This window comes from Lemur catta, chromosome 12 (genome assembly GCF_020740605.2).
Source record: "Lemur catta isolate mLemCat1 chromosome 12, mLemCat1.pri, whole genome shotgun sequence".
Taxonomy (NCBI): Eukaryota; Metazoa; Chordata; class Mammalia; order Primates; family Lemuridae; genus Lemur; species Lemur catta.
The window spans coordinates 33,073,491-33,100,034 of NC_059139.1; the positions used below are offsets into that span (position 1 = coordinate 33,073,491).

The window sequence follows — 26,544 nt, forward strand, 5'->3', positions numbered from 1 at the left end:
TGAGCCATTCTAGGAGCATTCACTGAACGCTCAGAGCGAGAACGTTGATTAGGCATGCAAATACCATTCTTGCTTTCTAGAAAACTTTTTTTACTTAAAACCCCCCAAAATGTTCAGAAATTCACTTCTGAATAGAAACCCCCTCTTTTACCCGCAGCGCTCTTACCCTGGCGCCTCACTTCGCAGCACCAGCCACGAGGGGGCAGTGGCGGCTGCGGAGCCAGGCCCGGCTGCAGGCTCGGCGGCTCGGCCATCGCTTGCTCTCGTCTGGCACGCGGCTCTCGGCCGTGGATTAGCGCAGCTGGGGACGTGGGAGGCCGCGGGCCCCGCCCCCGGCCGGCGGCGGCGACCCAGCGCTGCAGTGTGCACCGCGAGCTGAGCGGCGCGGAGGGCGCGACTGGCGGGCCGGAAGGAGGGGTCCGCGCTGCCTTCGGAGCTCCAGCCCGCGCGCCAGAGCGCAGGCAGCACCGCGGGCCCTTCGGGCGGGCCCCGGCTCTGGGCACCGGGAGTCGGGACCGCCCGCCGGGGCGCCGGGACCATGGCGCTGCGCGCCCGGGCGCTGTACGACTTCAGGTCGGAGAACCCCGGCGAGATCTCGCTGCGAGAGCATGAGGTGCTGAGCCTGTGCAGCGAGCAGGACATCGAGGGCTGGCTCGAGGGAGTTAACAGCCGCGGCGACCGCGGCCTCTTCCCGGCCTCGTACGTGCAGGTGATCCGCGCTCCCGAGCCCGGCCCGGCGGGCGACAGCGGCCCGGGCGCCCCGGCCCGCTACGCCAACGTGCCGCCCGGCGGCTTCGAGCCCCTGCCCGCCGCGCCGCCCGCCTCCTTCAAGCCGCCGCCCGACGCCTTCCAGCCGCTGCTGCAGCCGCAGCAGGCGCCGCCGCCGAGCACCTTCCAGCCGCCGGGCTCGGGCTTTCCGTACGGCGGGGGCGCCCTGCAGCCGTCGCCGCAGCAGCTCTACGGCGGCTACCAGGCCGGCCAGGGCAGCGACGATGACTGGGACGACGAGTGGGACGACAGCTCCACGGTGGCGGACGAGCCGGGCGCGCTGGGCAGCGGCGCGTACCCGGACTTCGACGGCTCTTCGTCGGCGGGCGGCGGCGCGGCGGGCCGCTACCGCCTGTCCACGCGCTCCGACCTGTCGCTGGGCTCCCGCGGCGGCTCGGCGCCCCCGCAGCACCACCCGTCGGGGGCCAAGAGCTCGGCCACCGTGAGCCGCAACCTCAACCGCTTCTCCACCTTCGTCAAGTCCGGCGGGGAGGCCTTCGTGCTCGGCGAGGCGTCGGGCTTCGTGAAGGACGGCGACAAGCTGTGCGTGGTGCTGGGGCCCTACGGCCCCGAGTGGCAGGAGAACCCCTACCCCTTCCAGTGCACCATCGACGACCCCACCAAGCAGACCAAATTCAAGGGCATGAAGAGCTACATCTCCTACAAGCTGGTGCCCACGCACACGCAGGTGCCGGTGCACCGGCGCTACAAGCACTTCGACTGGCTGTACGCGCGCCTGGCCGAGAAGTTCCCGGTCATCTCCGTGCCCCACTTGCCCGAGAAGCAGGCCACCGGCCGCTTCGAGGAGGACTTCATCTCCAAGCGCAGGAAGGGCTTGATCTGGTGGATGAACCACATGGCCAGCCACCCGGTGCTGGCGCAGTGCGATGTCTTCCAGCACTTCCTGACGTGCCCCAGCAGCACCGACGAGAAGGCCTGGAAACAGGGCAAGAGGAAGGCGGAGAAGGACGAGATGGTGGGCGCCAACTTCTTCCTGACGCTGAGCACGCCCCCTGCCGCCGCCCTGGACCTGCAGGAGGTGGAGAGCAAGATCGACGGCTTCAAGTGCTTCACCAAGAAGATGGACGACAGCGCGCTGCAGCTCAACCACACGGCGAACGAGTTCGCGCGCAAGCAGGTGACGGGCTTCAAGAAGGAGTATCAGAAGGTGGGCCAGTCCTTCCGCGGCCTCAGCCAGGCCTTTGAGCTGGACCAGCAGGCCTTCTCGGTGGGCCTGAACCAGGCCATCGCCTTCACCGGAGACGCCTACGACGCCATCGGCGAGCTCTTCGCGGAGCAGCCCAGGCAGGACCTGGACCCCGTCATGGACCTGTTAGCGCTGTATCAGGGGCACCTGGCTAACTTCCCGGACATCATCCACGTTCAGAAAGGTAAAGCCTGGCCTTCAGAGCAGATGCTACGGAATGTATTGTTCAGGCGGAAAGGGATGACTGTGACAGTAGGACCCTTGTCAGTTTCGGACTCTTATTCTTCAAGTCGGGAAGCCAGCAGGGGTGGGATGGCTAGGCCGTTTCCTAGAGTGCAGGTGGATGGTCAGACAGCTTCCTCCTGAGAGTATCTTCCCGTCAGGGAGTGAGTACTCTTCAGAATAGGTTCTGAGAGTACTATTTTTTTGACAGTGCTATCATTTTAGACTTTGAATAGTTGAGTAATGAGCTGTTCAGATCTGTAATCTTGTGACTAGGATAGAATTACAAGGTGATGACCCAAACCATGTCAGGCATCCGTTTGACTCTGCAGTGTCACTTAGCGATGGGTTTCAGAAAATGAGGCAATTATGGGGAAGAATGGATGTCTGCAAATAAAGGTGAGTCTGCTTTCACTCTCCACATCTCAATTCCTGCTCTGGTAGAGGAATTGGGATCTGTTCTCTGAATTGGGGCATTTTAAGAACTTTCCACATAGGTGTTTCTTGCTTGCAACCTTTGTAAAAGGAGCTAAAAGGCTCACTGTAATTTCAGGAAAAGCTTAGTTATTTTGAGTTTGGAATCTATTGGCCAAATGAAATTACGAATATTAGGGAAATTATGTAGGGAAACTACATAGAATGCATAGAATATGAGTATTGTATGAGAGCAGCGTTTCTGGCATAGCAGTGAGTTAGGTATCCAGTTAGAGTTTTATCAGTAGTTATTGTTTCCAACTTGTTAAAGCATTGGAATTTGCAGATTATTATTTTTTGAAATAAAATATAGCAGTAATGCCTGTCATAGTATTACTCACTAATGTGAATTCTCATATCATGCCTTGACTGAGAGAATGGAGGTGTTGGAGTTAGGGAGGTGGTCTTGCCTGTGAAAGTCCAGTGTTGGGGGGAGTGGGCAGAGGGAGTCATCTAATCTAACTTCCTTCCTACTTGGATCATCAAGTCTGGCCTTCCAATGATGAGGTGCTCACTGCCTTCCCAAGTGGGCCAGGCCGTTCGTGAGCAACCCTGATGTTTGACATGTCCTTTCTTGTTTCGAATTTGAATTTACCTCTTTTGATTGTTTTTCTGTTCCCTGGAACTTCACAAAATCTATTCCTCATCAATCTGTCAGGCCTGCAGACATTTGGAGACCGCACTCTCACTTCCTCTGTTTCCCTCCTTCCTTTTAGACAGACTAATGTGACTCTTACCATGGAGGGGGGTGCAGTGGGCGGTGGGTGGTCAAATACCTGGAATATGTTGTTGCTGCTGCTAAAATATAGTACTCTGAACATCAGTACTGATTTTAATAGAGAATAATAACTTTCTTGGTAATTTACAATTTGTGAATGCAGTCTAAGATTGAAGTAGTTTTTTTAGCAATCCCATTGCTGTTGGCTTATATGGAACCTGCATCTGCATTCCCTATGCCTTTTTTGCATAAATTATTATGAATCTTTGATTTTTTTTTTGGCTGGTATTGTTGGGACTGACTTTTTGAGCCTTTAATGAAGGACCTTAACATTTAAATTCCATTTTGTTGCTTAATTCTGGACCCATGCTGGCTGCCTTTTTATAAATTTCTGTGAGTTCATGCAAATTGCAGGTAAGTAGTTGAAAGAGAGCGTAACCAAGTACAGACACCTGGACACCTGCACTAGGCTCCAGGTGTCTGTCTGCTCGAGGTTGGTATCAGTTCATTCACTGGTATTACTTTCATTCAGGCCATGCGTTCAGCTTTTGTCCAGTGGTCTGCTGTTGAAATTATGTATTAGAAAAGGTATGGTGTTTGTCCTAAGGTCTATTTTGAGTTTACCCCAGTAGTCTACTTAGTCTGTTAAACCATCTAATTTATTTATTTTTTTTATTCTTAGCACTGGAATTGTCTGCTGTTGCTTGGGATTTGAAAAACCTCTTTCACTAAAACCAGTACCCTTTGATTGGCTTAAATAGATTCAAGGGCACTGAACATAATCTCTAGGAACTTCGGAAAGAACACCAGTTGATACTCAATATAGTTTGTTTTTACTGTAACCTTGGTGTGTAATGTACAGTGAGCCTATGTCCCTAGATGACATGTCTTTAGAATGTACTGCCATTTAAAGAGACAGTACACAATACTTGAGGCTAAAAGCATTTGCTTACAGCCGGTATTTATCAAGGATGCTAGGTGTTGGCGATTTTTAGGAGTACAGATAGGAGTACAGATAGACAAATATCATAAGCTTTTTGAGCATATTCAGGACTTGTGATTGTAAAGAGCAGCCTAACTCCCCCACACCCCTACCCCTAACTACGCAGTTGCTATTGGAATGAGTCTTTTTCAGTCTGAGCACTTGGGGATTTTGTTTACTGGTGGTTTTTTTTTTTTTCTGCAAGTTCTCAAAGCCATGACTTTTGAGAAGAGAACAACAACAACAAAAGACAAATAAAAATCTTAAGCAGTTTAACCGATCTTTTGTTGTATTTGTTCTAAAGTTTATATTTCAACTTTAGAGAGAAAGGTGAGAATTCAAAAAAAGTTCAAAGTGATTATTTCACCTCTTGAGTTCTCATTGTTTAAAGTAAGAGACAAGCAATTTCACTACTTCGACGTTTTACATGTTCTAATCATATTTTAGGAGGTCCACACTGAGCTGAGATAGACCATGATTAGAAAGTGTAATTTAAAGAAGTTATGAAGGAGAGTTAGACTTTTTTTATTTTTCTTAATTCTTGGCAGAAAGGAAAGCAACATTAGGCTCCTCTGAGCTTTTTTCTTATCCAGAAGACTGCTGTGGTCAGTCTGCATTTGAAGTGTTCTAGACCTTTGGTATTTGATGGTGTATCCATGAGCCACAAGTGGCTATTTCATTTTAAAATAAAATAAAGATTCATTGCCTCAGTCACACTAGCCATATTTCAAGTGCCTAGTAGCTATTTGCTACCCTATTGGACAACAGAGGTATGGAACTTTCCATCATTGCGGGAAGTTTATTGGACAGCGCCGTGTTAGACAATTGGCTGTAGTTTATCAACCTTGTCATAAGTTTCTTCAGCAAATTAGTTATCTTCTAATGTACTTTCTTAATAATTTTCTTTTTACTTAGTCATCTCATGGCATCTCCTCCTTCCCATATGGGCTTAATAAAACCTGGAAAGGGAAGCAGGTCCTGCTGATCCCTCTTTACGGAACTTCCCAGGCATTCAGCCATGACTAACGTTTCAGTGGAGTGGGCATCTGCTGGCAGCCTGCCTTCCATCCATTCAGAAAACACGCTGGTCTCGGGGTGGACGTCTTGAGGGTGGAAAACTCAAATACTCTTACATGTAGTAGGCTGACATTTTTCTGATTATACTGAATACTGAAATCATTGCTTAAACTAATAATGGTTTTGGTGTAAGTACTTCCTGCAAAAGTGAAGAAAGCCATATGGTTCCTTCGGCTAAAAGAGAATTCTAGAATTTTAATTTTTTCGTCAACTAATGGCGTCTTCAATAAACAGACCTATTTAGGTTAATGGAGTTGAGGGAGGGGAGAAGGCAGTTTGCTATAGTCTGAAAAACATTAGATAGGAATTCAGAATCTGATTTTTATTTGCATTTTGCTTTGACCTACTAGGAGTCCCTTCAATTCTTTGTTCATAGGCGTAGGCAGCACATGTTTATCACTGATGTGTAACCCCTGTGGTCTTGATTATCTTTCCTTGAAATGACAGCATTTTATCTTCTCTTTATCATTGTTACCTTCAGTATGCTGATGTTGGTGAGTTTGGAGTAGTATATAGAATATATTTTATTATCAGTTTCTTAGCTATTCAGTTTTGTTTCCAAAGATATGATTAATCTCTCATACTTAATAAAGCTGAATCTGGATTGGCAGCAAGTTGTGGTTTAAAAGCTTTAGGCTTATCTCTTGGGGGCTATTGTAAAAAGGAAAGCTTGTAAGAGTTAGATTATGAGAAATGTTGGTTTCATCTTTGTTTATGAACATGGACTAGATAGCTGGAGGAAGTTACTTAAAGTGAAATTCCTTTATTGCAAAGAAAAGGTATAAAATCATGTTAAATTGATTTGTTGGTAAAACCTAGTTTGAGCTGTGTGAAGCAGGGAGGCAGAACTGGATAAACAAACTGGCAGTCCTGCTTTCTGTACTCTTGAATATGCTGAATCTACTTCATTGCTCTCTAAATGTTCCAGATGGAGGCTGCTTTTCAATAGAATAGCCCCAGGACCTCAGGAATGATACACCAGTAGTGGGCCTGTCAGTCTTGCTGGGTAGAATTTCACCATTGTGCTTCCTTTTACCACTAGTAGGGTTGGCCTGGTGTCCCTCAGACATTAATTAAAGATAGCTGGAGTCCCGGCAGGGCACACTAGGTAAGGCTGGGCTGCACCGAGACCTTCCCTGTCTGCTCCGTCTGCTCCCGTGGCTAAAAATAGCCCTGAGAGGGTGGTGCCAGGAAGACAGAAAAGCTCTAAGAAGCTGGGCTGTTTGTAAATTCATCCTTATTTTGAAACCTCTGGGCTAGAAATTGAGGCCATTCATCCTTTTTTTTTTCTTTTTTTTCTTGAGAGCCTCACAGGCGAATTGGTTTTATTGGTTTCAAATGACATCATACACTCTTAGTTTCTTCTCCACTGGAATCAAATACTGTCTGAATAATTTGGAAACATTCATTTGGATTTCTTTTTGTTATTTCAAAATATTAAGGGGATACAAATGTTTTAGGTTACATGGATCGTTTTTTGTAACGCTTGAGTCATTCATCCTTTTTGTTTTAGCCCTGTCTTTGTTAAACCCATTTCTCCTCTCCCCTACGCTCTACCCCCAGCTATTTTCTAGAGACTTCTAGCCTCACCCTTTGCCCCAGTTTGTATTTTCTTAGTGAAAATAAGGTAACCTTTGGGGCTTTTGAAATAGATGACTCAGTTCCTTGGCTAAAATGTCAATGTAACTGGCCAAGGACAGTCTTGGCCATGAAGCTAGGTGGGGACACTACTTACATTACCCTGTCAGTGGTTTCTCAGACGTCTTTTTTGAGCCATGAAGCCCTCTTCACAATCACTCTGGGAAGCCCAAGCCCACTCTGCTACACTGACCACAATGGAGGCCCTACCCTCCCACCCACGTTCTCCCAGTAACTCTCGGAGCCCGTGGGCTCAATTGAGCTTTCCTCTTTTTTCAGAAATGTCATCTGGTCTGGTCATCCTATGATTTCCAAGCATGATGGTGGAACCTAGCCAACTGAGAAGTTCTGTGATTCACTTGCAAAGATGACACTTCCCTTAAACTGTGTTTTTTTTCTTCAGGCTGAATAAAAACTTATTGCTGTATTGTCTCTAAGTATTTTTAAATCAGCATTTAAATATCAACTTTGGGCACATTGGCTTGTGCCTGTAACCTCAGCATTTGGGGAGGCTGAGGCAGGAGTATTGCTTGAGCCCAGGAATTCAAGACCAGCCTGAGCAATACAGGGAGACCCCCATCTCTACAAATTTTTTTTTTTTTTTAAATTAGCTGGGCAGGTGGCACGTGCCTGTAGTCCCAGCTACTGGGGAGGCCGAGGCAGGAGGATCACTTGAGTCCAGGAGTCTGAGGCTGCAGTGAGCTATGATCAGGCTGCTGTACTCCAGCCTAGGCAACAGCAGGAGACTCAAAAGAAAAAAAAAATGAAGTTTGTTTATCTATTTTGAAGCTCCCTGATGCTATTAACTACATAATTGTCACGAATAAATTGGCACAGCGATGCTTAGCTCTGTTTGATGGGATTATATCCAGAAGGCAGACCTGTACCATTTGTCGTCCCACATAGTCTGGAATCTGGCTGCTCCACCAGTGGATGGATCAGACTCAGCGAGTTCTTGGACTAGTGATAGAGACAGGTCAACCAACCAGCCAGGGCAGTGCCGAGTGCCACATTGCTGAGAGCTGGAGGATGGGCCAGTCCACCTCTGGAGAGAGCTCCCCAAGGCTATGCCAAGGAGAGGGAGCCGAGTTCGCCATGCCAATGAAGGAGCTGCTTGCCAAGCCAAGAAGTCACACATGCAGAGTCTCATTGCTGTGGGAGCAGGCCTGTCTGTGGACCAGTGTGGGCTCTAGGGGGCCAGTGCATGGGTGTGGGGGAGCTTTGGACAAGTTATTTTAACCTCTCTGACTCTCAGTGTTCTCTTTGGCCAAGTGAGAACACTTTGTTACATAAAAATTAAATATTATGGTTCATTGTAGCTACTCACTAAATGTTTAATTTTGAAAAGTAAAAAGGTGCTTTTATTAATTTTTTGTAGGCATGGGGTCTTGCTATGTTGCCCAGGGAGTCTCAGACCATGGCCTAAAGTGATTCTCCTGTCCCAGCCTCCCAAATTGCTGCGATTACAGGCATGAGTCACTGTGCATGGCCGAAAGGTGCTTTTAAAAGGGGAGGCCTCTCCTTTAAAGATAGTTCCAGTAATCTTATCCCTCCTGGCAGCCTACTACTACCCCAATTGCAGGCACAAGTACAAAAGCCCAAGGAACCTTCAGTCTAGCAATTAATATAAATTTTAATCAGGTTGTCCTGTATTGCACACCAGAAGTAATGGTTAATAGAGAGATAAATGTGGATCTTGTCTGGAGTCACTAGTTTGTTGTTCATATAAAAGAGTGTATGTAAATTGTCTCCTGCCAGCCCCCCGCCCCCATTATTTGTGTTCTGGCAGAAACCACTTTAACATTTCTGAGCTTCAGTTCCCTCATCTGTAAATATAAGGGTCATGATTTCCTAAGTACCATTTGTTGGTTGACTGTTTTTTTTTTTTTAATAACATCATTTCTATTTTGAAAATAAAATACTCTTAAGTATGTAGTAAACATTTAGACATTGTTTCAGGCTGGTTTTAATAGTGTTCTATCTGCTTATGTGACTTTGTAATCTGGGAGCATGAATATCCTTTATCAATTGATCTGAAAGCACATTTATGCATATTTAGTTAGTATCAGCAAACATGCATGGTGGGATTACCCCGCCAGGTGCGTCAGATGTGAAGGTGATTCATACCTGTCCTCCTGCCTGCTGGTGAGGGCTCCCTGTGTTCTGAAGCTGCGCAGTGGTGGCCAGCTGAAGTAGCTGCTCTCTGACTCTAATAAGGGATGCAATTAATAGGGCCACCAAAGAGATAAATTGTAATGGTTTTTCAATCTTGCAAAGCAGACTTCACTTTGAGTGTTTAAAACTGCCTTCTCTCCAGAAGTGGAAACAATCTAATGTTGATTTTATGTTTATAGTTGATTAAACTTCAGTGTGAATTGGTTTTAGTCCACATGTCATTTCTGTCCTTTTCTTAGAATTTTTTATCTCTCACTGTGATTTAACTTTCCTTTTCTGCTAAAGAAATCATATGTATTATTTAGCAGGTAGAGAGACATTGATTAGGAAGGGGAGCTAAAATCATTAGATTTATCCATAGGACCTTCTAAAAGATACCTGAATTTATTCAGCAACTGTTTACATGCTCATCATTGCCCAGGCACTATTAATGATGCTAGGGTTGCATCAGTGGCCAAAACAAAGATCACCACCCTTTGTGGAGCTTGCATTCTAGCAGGGTGGAGAGAGACAATGAAAAACAAACACAGGAAGTAAATTATAACATATGTTGGAATGTGGTATGCAGTAGGAGAAAAAATTAGAGCAGGGAAAGAGGGCACGGGAGGTAAGATGAAGTGTTAAAAAGGATGGGCAAGTAGGTCTCATTGAGAAGGTGAGTTGCAAGCAGAGACCTGCAGGAGGTGAGGGAGTTATCCATGCAGGCGTATGAGGGGAGAGTTTTCCAGGCACAGGGTACAGCTAAAGTAAAGGCCCCGGGGTGGGTATGTGCCAGACAGGTAGAGGAACAGCAAGGAGGCCAGGTGGTTGGAACTAAGAAGATCCTAATAGGAGAGGAGGTTGTGGAAGGTCTGATTTGTAAGGCTTTGCAGGCCACTGTCAGGACTTGGAATAAAAGCGTAAGTCAGATGGAAACAATTGCGAAGTTTTGAGCCAGGGGATGACAGCCAACTGGACATTTTAACAAACTTATTCCTGTTGTGTTGACAATAGAATTGCGGGGGTTGTCAAAGATAGGAGCAGGGAGCCAGCTGGAGACTTCTCCAGTAATCCAGGTGAGAGATGCTTGCGGCCTGGACCAGGGTGGAGACGATGGGTGGGGGGAGTCCCATTCTGGATACAGTTTAGAGATAGAATCAGCAGGTTTTCCTGAGGCATGGAATGTGGCATGTGAGAGAAAGAGGAGTCATCAGGGTGATACCATGGTTTTTAACCTGATCAACAATAAGAATTGCTAAAACAGGCGTGGGGACGGGCAATCAGGACTTTAGTTTTATCCTCTTAGATGGACTGGGCTCCTGTATTCCATTCCAAGTCTTTCCCACCCCAACACAAGCACAGTCAAGCTTTAGCTCTACTCCTCTTCCTTGGAGTGTCCCATTCAGACCCTGGTCCTTTTGTGAGTAATCATCGTACGCAGTGCTCAGTCACTGGTTAGTGTGGTCATGTTTTTATGTTCCTTTATCATATAGCTGTACCGTTTTACACATACATAATAAGTACTTAATGAATGCTTGTTGAATTAATGAAGTAGACACTCTAGCTATTTCTTGGTTGATTTTGAGATAGATGTCTTCTGTGATTTACAGAATGTTTTTGTTTTTTCATTTATATGATGATGAATAACAGTTTAAAAGTGTACAGGAAATAAAGATAGGATCTGGATGTGTCTTATGGATGAAGTCATTTATTAACATGTGAGTGATTTGAAAGTCTTAGGTGTCTATGAAATGATTTTCCAAAATTCACTGGGGAGGGAAGGGGAAGTTTGAAAACTCTATCTTAGGTGCCAGAGAATTAATATTATATTCCTCATGATTTCACTTGATACTAATTCTTGGTGTTTTAACTTGCATGCACACACATATATACACACTTTCCTCTCTGGTAAGCTTTAATTATAATACATTTACAGGAGTCCCTTTTGCTTAATTCCATGCACAACATCCAAAGAGAGTACATTCACGTTCAAGTCAATGCTGATGGACTTGGGTACCTGGAGCACTGAGCTTAGGTGTTGAGCAGTAGCTACCTGCCCTCATGGAAGGCTCAGTTCCATGAGGGAGGTAGGATGTGTGCACAGAGAACTGAAATAAAAGTAGATTTAACTAAGTGCTGAGAGGAAGAGAGTGCGTGGGAGTGCAGAGGATGGAGAGTAATTTTCCATTTGTGTTGGCTTGGGTGGGTGGTAGCATTTGGTTTTCCCCTTGAAAGATGGTCACGGTTTGACTTTTGGAGGAGTGGAAGTGGGGAAGTGCACTCTTGGTCTTGAAGATGCTTTAGGATAGCTTTAATAAACATGTAATAGTTGATAAGCCAGGCACCCAGTGCTTAGTCAGTGAGGGAGACTGTCACCATACAGTGTGACACACAGTCATGAACACGTGCCATGATGTGACATAGGACAGAGGAGGGGGTAATTATAAGGAGTGGATGGGAAGTTTCAGGGCAGCTTCTGCCAATCTCAGAAGAGGTTTGAAAACAATTGGAAGTTTGCCAGGCAAGCAGAGTGGGGGAAGGGCACTCTGGGCCGAAGGAGCCATATAGGGCTCGGCCTTGGCTGCCTCTCAGGTCAGCTGTGCAGTGGTTATAGCAGAAAACCAGGCTGCCCCCTGGACCTATTGAATCAGGATGTCTGTGCTGCCTAGACATTGGTGTTCTTCGAAAAGCTCTTCATGTGTTTTTGATGTGCTGGGTTGACAGCTGTCATTGGAGGTGGTGGAGGAAACATGCAAGGTCAAACAGGTAATTGACGACGACAGTCTCACACTTCAGATGCACAGTTCCTTATGGCAGGTGTAAAGGGAAATGGGGAGCTCTTGCAGTAATTCAGGCAAGACATAATAGAATCTTAAATAGGGGCAGTGGGGTGGGGAGGAGGAGACCAAAGGGGCTGCTTACTTACAGGAGTGGGGAAGAGGCAGGGAGGAGTATAAAATGACCTGCAGACTAGAAACTGGAGTCACCAACAGAGATGATTGGGGAATGGCATGGAGCAGGGGTCTGTCACCTACAGCCCAAGGGCCGGATTTGCCCAGGTTCCTGTTTATAACACTTGAGCTAAGAATGGTTTCTAAAGTTTTAAATGATTCCATTTTTAATGGTTATGGAAGTACCTACATAATAGCCTCAATTTTGCTTCTTCCTGCAAAGCCTAAAATGTTTACTATTGGCCCTTAAAATGTTTGCTGACCCTTGACTTGGAGAATAAGCAGGTTAAGTAAGTGGGAGTGGTGACAGTAATTGCTGTTTATTGAGTACTTGCTATGTGAGAGGCAGTATTCCAGGTATGGTGTATACATTATGTCTTAATTCCATGCAGGAGCAGGTATGCCAGCAAGTGCTTGTGAGCATGGACTAGACCCACATGGGTTTGAGTTCCTGCCAGCTTTACTGTGTAACTTTGGGCCATGGACTTATCTTCTCTCAGCCTCAGTTTCCTGTTGTGTAACATGGAGTAACTGTCTTACAGTATTAGTACCTAATATTTGTCAGCATTAATTATTACCTATTGTGTTAGTTTCCTAGGGCTGCTGTAACAAACTACCACCAACTGGGTGGCTTAAAACAACAAAAGTTTATTCTCTTACAATTCTAGAGACCGGGAGTCTGAAATGAAGGTGTCGGCAGGGCCATGCTCCCTCCAAAGGCTCTAAGGAAGCTGTTTTCTTTGGCTCTTCCAGCTTCTTGTGGTTTTCAGCAATCCTTGGTGTTCCTTGGCCTGTAGACGCATCACTCCAATCTCTGCCTCCATCGTCACATGGCATTCTCCCTGTATGTCTCTCCCTATGTCTCCTCTTCTTTTTTTTTTTTTTTTGAGACAGAGTCTCACTCTGTTGCCTGGGATAGAGTGCCGTGGTGTCAGCCTAGCTCACAGCAACCTCAAACTCCTTGGCTTAAGCGATCCTACTGCCTCAGCCTCCCAAGTAGCTGGGACTATAGGCATATGCCACCATGCCCAGCTAATTTTTTTCTATATATATTTTTTTAGCTATCCAGATCATTTTTTTCTATTTTTAGTAGAGACAGGGTCTCGCTCTTGCTCAGGCTGATCTCGAACTCCTGACCTCGAGCAATCCTCCTGCCTCGGCCTCCCAAAGTGCTAGGATTACAGGCGTGAGCCACCGCATCCTGCCTCTCCTCTTCTTTTAAGGACACTAGTCATACAGGATTTAGGGCCCACCATAATCCAGAATGTCCTTACCTCAACTAATTACATATGCAGAGACTCTATTTCCAAATAAGGTCACAGTCATAGGTTCTTGGTGGATATGAATTGCGGGGGGGGATACTATTAAACCCACACGGTTCTTAACTCCCCTAACAGGATATTACCTGCTCTTGGTGGCTGTGAAAACTGAGGCTCAGGGAAGTTAAGTGATTTCCAGAATTATCCAGCTAATAAGGAGAGCCAGGATTCCAGTGCATGTTTTGCCTTGACTTGAGACTATTGCTCCTTATACTACACAATACCTAATGTGCTTGCTAGAAATTGGCTTTTACTCTCTAGGCAGTCAGCAGACACTACAGGTTTTAAACTAAAGAGTGACATCTTAATCATAATCAAAATCACTAACATATTTTGAGGACTTACTGGGTACCAGGCATGGTACTTTGTGTTTTATATTCATTATGTCTATTTAAGCTTCATAGGAGCTTTTGACGTAAATACTCTTCCTATCCCCACATTGCTAACCGGAACTGAGCCACAGAAAGTCAAACTGTGAGTTCTTGGAGGCATCATTCCCTGGTGCAGCCTGGCTCTCCAGGCAGAGCTTTAGGAAGTTCTTCCTGGTGGTTGTGCACAGAGATGAGGAGGCCCTCAGAGGAGCCCAGGTGAGAGAGTGGCTTCAGAAAGGAGCAGGTGGACTGGAGAGAACTGCCAGGTAGAATGGCAGGACTAGGTGAGGGGCTGGCTCTCCTGAGGAGTCTGCTGCTACCTTTGAGGTTTTAAGTTCGGGTGATAGAAGTGGGGAAGCCGGTGATAGAAACAGGATAAGAGGAGGAGCGGGATTAGAAGGAAAGACAAGGTATGGGGCTGACAGAAGTCTTAGAAAATCCTAGTTTCCAGGCCTTTTTTATTTAGTTATGTTGACATTCGTGATTTTCACAAAAGCCACCTAGTCTGAAGAAGACATCTTTAACTAAATACTGATAGATATTAACATGGATAATCCATAAGTTTTCACATTTTATGACTCTTGTTGTGTATATATTAAAACTTGAGCCGGGCGCGGTGGCTCACGCCTGTAATCCTAGCACTCTGGGAGGCCGAGGCGGGCGGATCATTTGAGCTCAGGAGTTCGAGACCAGCCTGAGCAAGAGCGAGATCCTGTCTCTACTGAAAAAATAGAAAGAAATTAGCTGGCCAACTAAAAATAGATAGAAAAAATTAGCCGGGCATGCTGGCACATGCCTGTAGTCCCAGCTACTCGGGAGGCTGAGGCAGGAGGATTGCTTGAGCCGAGGAGTTTGAGGTTGCTGTGAGCTAGGCTGACACCATGGCACTCACTCTAGCCTGGGCAACAAAGTGAGACTCTGTCTCAAAAAAAAAAAAAAACAAAAAAACACAACTCGATACATTTTTAGGTGCTTTGTTTTGTGTTTAGTTGGTTGTTTCTGATCTCATACAAGGAAGTGCAGATGTGGCCAGAGTAAAGACTCATAGCCACCAGACAGCTGGTCCCTGCCTGCATAAGGAAGCAGGAAAACCACGGCATGGGGGAGTGTTCTTAGGTTCAAAACAGCTGATTTCGGAACTGTCTCCAAAGCTTGGTGATCATTAAGTGGGTGAAGCACCGGTGGAGGGTGCCACAGTGGGTGGCACTGAGGAAAATGATGAATGCCTGTGCCACTCACCAGTTGGTACCACCATCGCTTAAGTAGCTGTTAGTGACAACAGGGTTTACAATTTCAGTTAAAAACTAGACATTATTTGGGAACAGAACTTGAAACTAAGAAATACATTCTTTGAGAACGTTCTCCAAGCTGCAGCATGAACTGTAGTGCTTATAGAAGCCGTCACAGACTCTGGGATCCCATAAGGGTCCTGGCTCTGCGCATGGAGCCGTCTCTTTTCTAAAGAGCAGGGGCCACTTTCTCTCTGCCCAGGATACAGGGGCTTTTCTGTTTATCAGCTTCTATTTTGATTTAGTTTAGCTTGGGTCTCCCTTTATCTTTCTAGAATAAAAGAAAATAAGGTTTTACCTTTAATTAAAGGTAGTTTTGAAAGTTCACTCTACTTATCCCAAAGTGCTGGCAGCTCGCAGGCATCTCTGATGCTGCTTTGTCTGTGCAGACCAAGATCCATGCACGTCTCAGGTAGCAAAAGACTTAGGAAGTTAGGAATTGTGAACTGCAGGCCTCAGGCATCCGCTGTGTTCTCTGATTTTAAACCATTATATGGGTTTTACTCTACCAAATCATTTTTTTAAAGTTTTGTTGTGTATTCACTGTTATCAAAGATATTATTTCTACTTCATTTTACTAAGATTCTGTGTATATCACATCTTTAAGAAGAGAAACAATATATGCTTTTCTTGTCTTTCCTGTTCTCAGATTTTAAAGTCTTCCTCTGTACTCACTTGACCATAGGCAAATCAACATTTTCACCGTTGTATCCAAAGACTCTTCTGAAATAAAGACAAAACTGTTTACAGAACCCTTGAAACTATCACCCTAGTAATTTTATTACATATTTAATATTCACTATAAGCTAAAACATAGAACCTTTATATATATAAATATGCCCAGCAATGAACAGTTTATTTGAGATACAGTCATGTCATTTCCCTCTCCATTTTTGGAACAAGGTGAACTATGTGGGGGGGGGGGAATTATATATATATTACACACACACACACACACACACACACACACACACACACACACACACGGTGAGTAAAAGCAATCCTGTTTTAAGGTGTTTACACTCAAGTGAATGTTTTTATTCATACTGAATGTTATCCTCCTCTTAGACATTAGGTGATTGCTGAATGAAGGTGTAAGAGCTACTTAATTAGGACCTAACAAGGCTTTTACCTAGAACAAACTGCTTTTTCTTCAGGACCAAACCAAGCTTAGAGGCCTGAATTCTTTAAATGATTATTATTTTTTTAATCATCAAGTAAACCAGTTTTTCCCCCTGCTTTTTGCAATATATTATACTTGTCTTGACCCTCTTATCTTCTTTTAAAAATGGTTTTAAAGTTTTCTTTGTCATTTATTATATTTATTCAAATATAATTGAAAGTGAATTTTAGATTAATTTATCTTTGAATCTTGATTGTTCTTGGCCTTAAGTATGTTTAGTCCCTTCAAAAAATTGCTTTCACTACTCTAGTTCAGTATCAGTATTTGTACCCTCCAGAGTTTTATTAATGTGTTTATTAATGTGCCCACTTAGTGTGATTTGATGCAGGAATAGAACGTTGAGGGTCTGGGGGGGGGGTTGTTGGTCGCGTATCCCTGGGACAGTGTAGGCTGGGGGGCGGGGGCCGGAACTGGCCTGCGGGTGCTGTGCTCTGTGTTGAGGCTGACCTGTGGGGCTTTGAGCTCTCCATGGGTGAAACGGTCCCGTCAGGCCACCTGCAGGTGAACTGCCTGAGTTGGGCAAGACCCAGGTTTACTAACAGTGCAGCTAGACACTGTTAGTGAAAATTATTTAGCTCCCCTAAGCTTCACTTTCTACCTCTGAAAATGGGACAATGACTGCTTTTCTTTCAGGGATAAAGAGAAGAAAATAAGACATGCAAAGTGCAGAGCACAGGTTTGCACAGAGCAGGTGCTTCTATGTGATTGTCGCCTGCATGGGTGGCCGTCCCACCTCTCTATGTTAGGTGGGTGTTGGCCTTGGTTTTTTGAGACATTTTACTCAAAACAATATCAAAAAGTAAATATTGAAGCAGAGAGGGAAAGAGTAATCAAGTGGGTGGAGAGCAAAAGGGAGGAGGGAAAGGGGAGGGGAAGAAGTTATGGGGAGTGAGCAGGGAGCTGGGAGGGTGGGGGTGTGGAGACCAGTGGGGCGGGTAAGAACCAAATGGGCCACATTGACCAAATTAGCATTTTCTTTGAACATTTTACATGTACAAAGGAATGAAGAAAAACAGGCTGAATTCAGTCTAGAGCAATTGCCCCTGGCTGTCCGTCCCTACTGCCCTTCACCCTGTCTCCTGCTCTGTCCCTTCTATAGAGGCTTCAGTTTTCTGGGGAAAGGCCCTGGGAAGACAGAAGACAGAAAATCTAGTCAATGTTTTGACACACACACATTTGTGATTTCAAAATTAAATAAGGTGCTTTTTTTTTTTTTTTTTTTTGGTTAAAGGGAGAAAGTGTAGCCTTTGGATTCCTGTTGCTTAGTGACTGGGCCATTGTATAATCAGTCTTAAGAGGGACAAAACATACTGAGAATAAGAGATGTGGTTGAGGAAAGGAAGGCAAAGTTCAGGTGCAAGAACTGGACAGGGTTGGGTTGGAAGCTGCGGGGGCCTGAGGAGAGGGGAAGAGGGGCAGACAGGGCAAACTGGAAGGAGGCTAGACAACTTCTTTAAAGGAGAGCAGGGCCCTGCCTGGCTAAAATGCCTGAGGCAGGACAGTGTATGAGGGGTTTTCATTCCTTGTCTCACTTTGCTGGGTCTGAAATTGCTAGGAAAGTTGTTCCTCCCTGCAAATCAGAAGCAAAGGAACATCAGTAGTTCAGTTTAGTGTAGTACAAATGCATTTGCTGGTGTGCTTGTTAGTTCTGCTTGCAGTGGCTTCTTAGTATGTGCTGCTGGACTAGATGACACTAGAGCTTCACTACTCTCATTTTAGAAGAAAAACAATGACATTGGAATGCTTCTTCGGCGTTAGTTTTTACTGATGGAAATAGTTTAATGATATACTGTGCAAAATAATGCGATGCTTTTGAAAATGGTGCTGACTTCCTGGATCATAATTCATTTATAATAAGAGTTTTTAAAATTTGAACGCTTTAAAGTAATGATATTAATGAACCTTGTCATATGATTAGATTCTTTTAATTGTTTTATATTCATTGCAAACATGAGTAATATCATCCTTCAAAATTGAGTACATATGTGTTATAAACAAGGGTGCAGTTCTTTCTTGCTTTGCTCTTTCCAGCCTGAGCATGTTCTAAAACATTGGTAAGATACATAGAAAAAAGGTGGGAAAGAGTGGAAGTGAATTTAGGACAGTACATTAGATTTAGGAGCTAGGATGGGTGGTGGAAAAGTGGGGCAAAATGCCTTCCTCTGAGCCTCGGCAATTGCAATAAATATGAAAACGAGCCCTGTTAGGAACTGTGCATGTGTGGAGTCTGCATGGGCGTCTAGGAGTTCTTATTAATCACAGGTCCTAAAGCAAAGTAAAAATATTGGTTTAAATTTTCCTTTTAACTCTCAAAATGTGGAAAGGGAAGGACCCTTTTCCCCAGAGTGTAGCAGGGTTAAGTCCCATCTCCGTCCGGCCTGATAACTCGGACCCACTCAGTCTGTACCTACAAAGAGGACGAACGGGTCTCCTGAACGAGGACTCCCTGGTTGGAATGGTTGGCAGGCAGGTAGAAACGGTGGCTTCTTTGCCATGAATTAGCTGTGGGACTTGGAACCCAAGTCACTCAGCCTCTTGTTTGTAAGATTGAGAGAATTGCATCAAAAATTCTTATACAGCCCTTTCAGCTTTAAGGAAAAAAGAAAAGTCTGGGAACCAAATCTGCCATTCTCACCTGGGAATCAGCTCTAGCTCCACTTCCCCAAGAGGGTGTCTTGTCACAAATGTCCTCGGGGCTCCTGTTCCTCGTTTAGGAATGAGGTCGTTAGTTCCTGAGTGACCTTTCTATTCTGGGAAGGAATTCTAATAATTTGCCAAACTAATTTAATAACTAAATTGAATGCCCAACTGAAACTTAATGCTCAACCTGTAAACCTTTTGTAGATGGGGCTTTCTGTCTGTTCTTTTTTGCCTCCTCCCAGAGATCCCCCAGGAAGACACAATTGAAATGCATTGGAGGCTCAGCCTGGCACCCTGGAGGGCAGCCTGGCTTCCTTTGGCCGGTTTGGGATGACAGTACAGGGATGTGGTTGAAAAATATTGCCTTACTTTCAATAATACTTCTTCCTGTCCTTCAAATTCATTTTAAGAATTTGTTTTCAGTTGTGTAATTGGGGGAGGCTGCACTACTTCATGTGTTACCTTTTTGTAAGTAGTATTTTTCTACTAGTTTCTGGTAACTAGAACGTTACTACTTCATAGTTGTTTTTAAGAATACCTCCACACTGCTCTGTATTGTCAGCCTGTTCTTACTTAATCTCAGAACTTAGTACTTGCCCACATTTTCTTTTCGTAATATCTTAATATGCCCATGTTATTCCAGATCCAACTAACTAATGTCTGCTGGTTAGCCCTAGAAGCAGTTCTGTAGCTATATACTGGCATCATCCTTCTAAAATGTTTTTCTCTCTGACTGCTCCTGTTTATTATTCTCTTTTTTAAAACTGTTGCCCTAACTGTGAGCATCTTGGGACCTTTTGTTTGTTCTAACAGTGATGCCTTTGACCTTAGACTTCATTGTATAATTTCTCCCCCTGCTCTTTCATTTCCCTCTCCTGTTTTGAAAGCAGTGTGGCCATATGTTTGTGAGGGGAGGGGCGTTGTTGGGGGCAGGTTCCTGCTAAATGAGCCACTGAAAAATTAGAGCTTTTGAAACCTTTGCCTGTTTTTGTATTGATTCCATGATACAAATGTGTGGTCCCTTTGTTGTTTAGATTCTGGGCAACGTTTTTAGGCTTTTATTTACACTCCTCTTGGGTTTGGTAAAAAATTCAGTACAGCTGAGAGAATGCTTACAAGATGCTGTAATGCTTTGTTACAGCTCTGCAGCTGGTTGTATTGTACCTCTGCTTAAGAAAAGCAACTACGAATTACTTCAATTTTTAAAGCTATCCTAGAAGTAGCAAGTCTGTAATGATCTTAACTCTTCCCCCATAGTTTTCTTCTCCAACATGCTAGACCTGAATGAAAATTTTACTGTTTCTGCCTTCTCATAATATTTAAAATTTTGAATATGAAAATATGTGAAGTCTAGAAATATGTACAGATAATTCTCAGTTTGAGAATTGTCAAATCAACTGTGAGAACCTAGCCATTTATAACAAACTCAAATTCTAGTTCTAATAACAATACTATTTCACTTAACATCTAACCATTGCTTGTAATGTTATTTCTATTAGAAAAATATGTTTCCACTTTCCTCTTGAGTAAACTCTGAGCTTAGGAGCTCAGTGGGAAGCTTCCTGGGAACCCTAGAAAGTAAGTTCTATGTGTCAGCTCCCAAGTGTTAACACCCTTGCTGTTTGTTCCTGTGGATAGCTTAACTGTTTAAAAGATGTCACATTTTTTTTTTCTGTTTACTCCTAGTTAGTAAACTAGTAAATTTACTTCTGTAGGTAGCTTACCTTTTTCATAGGGAGGAAAACACATTAATACCCTGTTTGTTAAAATGTATGTAGGAAAAACTAATTGGAAGGTTGTGAGATGAATTTTTTAAAAATGTAAGTCTTAAAACCTAAATCTTGGCTCCATTAGTATGTTCACTTAGGCTTAAAAGAATTAAATGCCGAAAGGTCCTTAGGCCTCAGAGAGATTTTAATACTAGTTGCTGTATCTAAGAGTTTTGAAAGTGTATGCCAATGTGGTAAGTTGTCAAAACTTACTACTTGTCCATTTTTACATTGGTTGTTATAGATGCACATCTGTAACTCTGTATGATAGAATGTAGTTTTTTTTAAATACGGTGAGCTAATCTGGAGTTTGGCAAACTGTACCTTAGTTGACATTCACACAGCTCTGGGCCAGGTTTCAGAGCTTCTCCATGCTGGACTCTGTCCTCTGGTGAAAAGCAAGGCTCTACTGACTAGAGCAAGTAGTACTTGGAGAATATCACCAATGCGGGCCACAGCCGCTACTCAGATCAGAATCCGGGCAGGATAGGACCCTGTGTGCTTGTCCCCTGTTTTTGAACATTGAACTATGGCCTCCTTGGGTACCTTAGATCAAAATGAGATGAAAATATAGTCAAATCACACGAGATTTTTGTCTTTTAATTTCCTGTTCTCTTTTTACCATTTTTAAACATGTATTTCATCATTTCATATTCTCAGTTGTCTTTTTGAAAAATTTTTTCCTTTGGTTCTACCTCCTGTACTGTCCTGGTCTTTTCAACTTCCATTTCTGTATATAAAATGTGAACTGGTGGAAATATAACAAAGATAAGTGTCTTACAAGAAATTGGTTTTTTTTTTTTCCTTTTTGAGGCAGGGTCTTGCTCTGTCGCCCAGGCTGCTTTCTCTCTTTTTAACATAAACAGCAAGCGAGCAAATTTTGGCACTTTGTTGGTTCTGTCAGCTGTGGTAGAGATCTTAAAGGCGCCATACTTTCTGAGTGATGGCTTCCTAGCAGAGCTGGGGCGGGGTCTGCCCGTGGTCAGCCGAGCACACTGCTCTGCCGCGGGTGGAGTGGAAGTGGTGTGCCGCACGGGCATTCGGTGCACTTGCTGCACCCACGTCACGTGTTCCTCCTGTTCTGGGGCTGTGATGCTTTTCACTTAAAGACCTCGTTTAGAATAAATGAACAAAAATAAGTGTGGGTATGTACATACCAAAACATACGTACATATATATGTGTGAAATTTATTGTCGGTGGTTTTTCATTTCTCAGGTCCTTGAACTGTGCAAAAAAGCACAGTTTTACCTTTAAGTGTTTTATTTTTTATTTTTATTTATTTTTTATTGAGATGGGGTCTTGCTCTTTCACCCCGGCTGGGATGTAGTGGCGTGGTCATTATTCATGGCAGCCTTGAACTCCTGGGCTCAAGTAATCCTCCCACTTCAGCTCCCAGGTAGCTGGGACTATAGGCACATGCCACCACTTCTGGTTAATTTTTTTTTATTTTTTGTAGAGATGGGGGTCTCACTACATTGCCCAGACTGGTCTTGAACTTCTGGCTCAAGCAATCCTCCTGCCTCAGCCTCCCAAAGTGCTAGGATTACAGGCATGTGCCACCATGCCCAGACCTTTAAGGGTTTTTGTAATATAGGTTTATACTATATTATTTTGCAAGAGATTTGAAGAAATTTAGAAATAGAGCATCTTCCCTTGTATATTTCACAGTTAAGTAAAACAGGACATTCTGAAGCAGAGTCTCTCAGCTTCCTGACTTCTCCTCCCTAGGCTACCTGTTTCCTCCTCAGTAGTGCCATGTTCTCAGACTGCCAGGCCAGGTGCCCCAGCTGTTTTTCTCTCTGTTCTGTCTTGTCTTTCAGCATGATTTAGTGGAGTGAGCTACGTGGAGTTGAAAAGTCTGAATTCTTAAGCTGGCTTTGTTCAAGTGATTTGAGCTTTATCATTACTCATTCCCAAGATCCCAGGAAGAGCCTGTATTTCCTACTCCTGAATATCCTTGGTCTTTTGTGTGTCTTTATATGATCTTGTTTCTGGGGGAGGGTCTGCCCTCATGTGGCACCTGCCCAAGTGGCTGATACGCTACCTCCACCCATGCACCACTCTCTGGCGATATTTCTTGGCAAGAGATTGTATAGCACCTCTGGCATCATTCCCAAGTCATCATTCAGGCTGACTTAACACCCACTGATCCTTACAGTCCCTAAAGAAAAAGTGGTGAATTCTTACTGCTCAGGGAACTTGTACTCCAGGTGGGTCTCCTGACAGAATTGGAGTCAGAAACAGACATGCATGCATAATTCACCCCTTCATCGGGCACTCTCTGTGTGCCGGGCACTCGAGCTGGAGTTTACTCTAGCTGACAGGACCTGGGCTTGGCCAGCCCTGATGAGGGCTCCAGTGTAGACTAGCAACATTGCCAAACACCCCCCACGACCATGGCATGATTCCAGAACACAACCTGAGTCGGTACTAACTTGTTTCAGAGACTGGTTCTGGAGTCTTACACAATGATTCCTTAGTGAGACTTTCTGAGGAAGTAGGTTTATATCCTTTATGGGGTGTTTTTGTATACAGTATAATTCTTTTAATATATGTGGTTATAATGGTGTCACCTTTTAAACATGTGAAAACTGCAGTTTCTTGTTTTGTCTTTTGAAGGATAGTTCCTTGCAGTTTATGATCTGTTACGTATAGCATCTTTACTTGGAAGAGATGAAAAATACTGCAGGTATTTTGTCAATATGCAAATGCTAGTTTTTTGACAAGAAGTTTTAGCAATGAGGGTGTTTTCAGAAACTTTACCAGATTCCTTCTTTTTGAGTAATTACCGTTATCACTTTAAATTCTAGAGGAATTTATAATGCCCAAGATTCTGTTTAATATGTAGTTATGTCATTGGGGTATGTGATATATATTTGCAATTAATGAATTGATTATTATTATTTTAACTGTAGGAGCTCTTACCAAAGTAAAGGAGAGTAGGCGACACGTGGAAGAAGGGAAGATGGAGGTCCAGAAGGCTGATGGCATTCAGGATCGCTGTAACACTATTTCTTTTGCCACTTTGGCTGAAATTCACCATTTTCATCAAATTCGAGTAAGAGACTTTAAATCACAGATGCAACATTTCTTACAACAACAAATAATATTTTTCCAAAAAGTGACCCAGAAGTTGGAAGAAGCTCTTCACAAATACGATAGTGTTTAATGACTGGACATTGGATTGTGGACTTTTTTCAAGTTCAAGGATAATTTCTACAGCAGAATAAAAACTGCTATCAAAGAGCTATTGCCAACTATCGGTGGTGGTACAAGGATGGTTTTGTGTTCAACTGAAATGCAGCTGAATATATTAATTATGTAGGAAATAAACAGTTAATATGGTTATGTAATAGAAACAGTACCACACATTGTAACTAAATTATACTATGTATGCCTACACTACCATTGTAACTTTTGGAATAATGATTATACTATTTGCCTTATTGCTTTTTGAAGTATGGGTATTTTAGTGCATACTTTGTAGACCTCAAAACCCATGAAGGGTCTCAAAGAAGCTGGCTGGATAAAAGCCTGCTGTGGATGCCTTTTTACTCTCACAGATTGGGATTACCTAAATTCAACCTGTTCTCTGTTTACAACTCCAACTAGAGCAGCTATGCGACTTTGTGCCTTTAGACTCTTGGTTTTTCATTTCTCCCCTCCCCTCCCCCCCTTTTTAAGTAAGACACAACTTTTCTGATTGAAAGAGGGAAAGGCCAGTGCGTCTAATGACAAACTGATGATAACCTCATGTTGGCAGTGGGGCTGGAGTGGGAGGATCAGCTGTCATTGATCTGCACAACAAGTATTATCTCCTGATAAGATGCTCGTGAACACAGAGGAGTGAGACTCAGTGCTCCTCTTGTATACAAAGTCTATTAGGGAAGAAATGGTGCCACTATATTCCCTTAGATGCTATAGCAGCATAGCTTCTTCACACAAGTGTCCCAAAAACTTGGCGTGAAGATTTCAGCAAGATGTCTTACAACACGGAGAAGGAGGAGTCTAATCAATCAGGGGATGAAAGTATAGAATCAGTGACAACACACTTTTAGTTCTTAGGAGGGTTTTGGGTTTTTTTGTTTTTTTTTTTTTTTTTTAGCTTGAAGATTTTCTTTTAATAATTTTTTTTTTTTAATGGATCTACACTGTTAACTGATTGAGACTCCACTGTGATTCACTCGTTTACTTAAAAACTTTTCAGGGATGTCTGTAAATTTCAGTGTTTTACGTGATGAAAAGTGGTGTTGGTTGATCTAAGGAGGGACCAGAAATAATTTCTACTATTCCAAATACTGAAGGAAAAGAATAATTGATTTATACTGTGTTTAAAAAAAAAAGGTGTTGATAAGCCCCCAGAACATTTAACCTTAAAAATTATTTTAAATATATTCTTTTATTATTATAAGGGAAATACAAATGGCTGATAAATACCAAAAAGATTCAAAAGCAGCTTAATTTAAAAAGCACAAAGAGATTTTGGCTTTATCTCCAAAATCTCAATGTTTTTATAGTTGCTGAACAAAATAATGTGATTATTGAGTTTACAGATTTAAAAACTGTCACTGAAAGGTTAAAGTATCTACTGTTTTTATGAAGTCGGACTTATGCTGTCTCAGAAATCCCTGGGTACTGAAGTGGTGACACGGAAGTAAAGAGGTCAGTTGAAATATTGGTGAGTCACAATGATTAAAAAAAGGGTCAGTTTGCAGACAGTCATAAAAAGAAAAGGTTATTGAAATAATTACTCAACAGCACATTTACTCTCTAAAAAGTAATCTCATGGGTTGACTTTTTAAGATAAGATTATCATAATTTTGATATTTGTCAAAATTTTGTACCTTAGGTTACTTAGAGCCAGATTTAACATCATGTGGCTTTGTCTTTACTACCGGTATATGGAACTGTAACCAAATATATTGCTCTTTAAAAAGTAACTTTCTCTTGTTGATTGCAAAATACAATTCTATAAACAAAACCCATATATATAAATGTTAATTTTATTGCAGAAGTTTAGAAATTATAAATATAGCATTTAATTTAAGTTTGAGTCTGTATTGGACAAATAAGCACTATGCTTTTCAAATAATTTGAAATTCACTTTTATTTGCCTCTTTATTTTGATGGTTTGATTTTTTTTTTTTTAAAGTAAAATGACTAAACTTGTGCAATGGTAGCATGGAAATTATCTGAGGAGTCTTGTATGATTGTACTTTAGCCAGGGTGGACATAACTTAAATTATAAAAACTAAAGATGAAAGTGCAAGGAAGTATAAGTTCATGCTGCCTACTTCTAAGAGAACTTTCATTCTTCATAACTACGTAATGTTACAATGCCACTGCTTCATAAGGGGTTCAAATTCTATGGGGGGGGGACACCAGAATTATTAGTGTTCATTTTCATCTCAGATCTTTATTCTCTAACGTTCTTGGTCCTATTGAAACATTTCAGTATACAAAAATACTGCAATGTTAATACCCAAGAGAAAAGCCATTATCATGTGTATGCTGGTCATCATGATCAGTGTGGTACAATTTTTTAAAATAAACTATCATGCCCTTCATTCCATTATTTGTCTTTATTTCTGTAATTTGTGATTCTGATATATGATGTGTTTATAACATGAGGGTGTGCACTTGAGCCTGGTTGTACTATTGTAATACAGACGGAGTTTGCTTATGTGCTGTGACTATAATGCAGTGGGACTGGTTCTCCAGCCGTGCATTGTAACCCCATTACCTTCCAGGCTGTTGTAGCTGATGTACATGGTTCACACC

General features: G+C 43.1%; 1 protein-coding gene across 1 annotated transcript; it reads left to right on the forward strand.

The window, feature by feature from the left end:
- The first annotated feature begins 353 nt into the window (after positions 1–353).
- Positions 354–26,330, forward strand: SNX18 (sorting nexin 18). The gene is made up of 2 exons (XM_045565944.1): positions 354–2,159; positions 23,679–26,330. The coding sequence occupies exons 1-2, from the start codon at positions 539–541 to the stop codon at positions 23,930–23,932; spliced, it is 1,875 nt and encodes a 624-aa protein (XP_045421900.1). The 5' UTR covers positions 354–538; the 3' UTR covers positions 23,933–26,330.
- Positions 26,331–26,544: the final 214 nt, after the last annotated feature.

Bases quoted from the DNA above. Each gene is read 5' to 3' on its own strand.
- SNX18 (XM_045565944.1), top strand. From the start codon at position 539: ATGGCGCTGCGCGCCCGGGCGCTGTACGACTTCAGGTCGGAGAACCCC. The intron at 2,160-23,678 runs GTAAAGCCTGGC...TTTTAACTGTAG, and splicing joins CATCATCCACGTTCAGAAAG to GAGCTCTTACCAAAGTAAAG.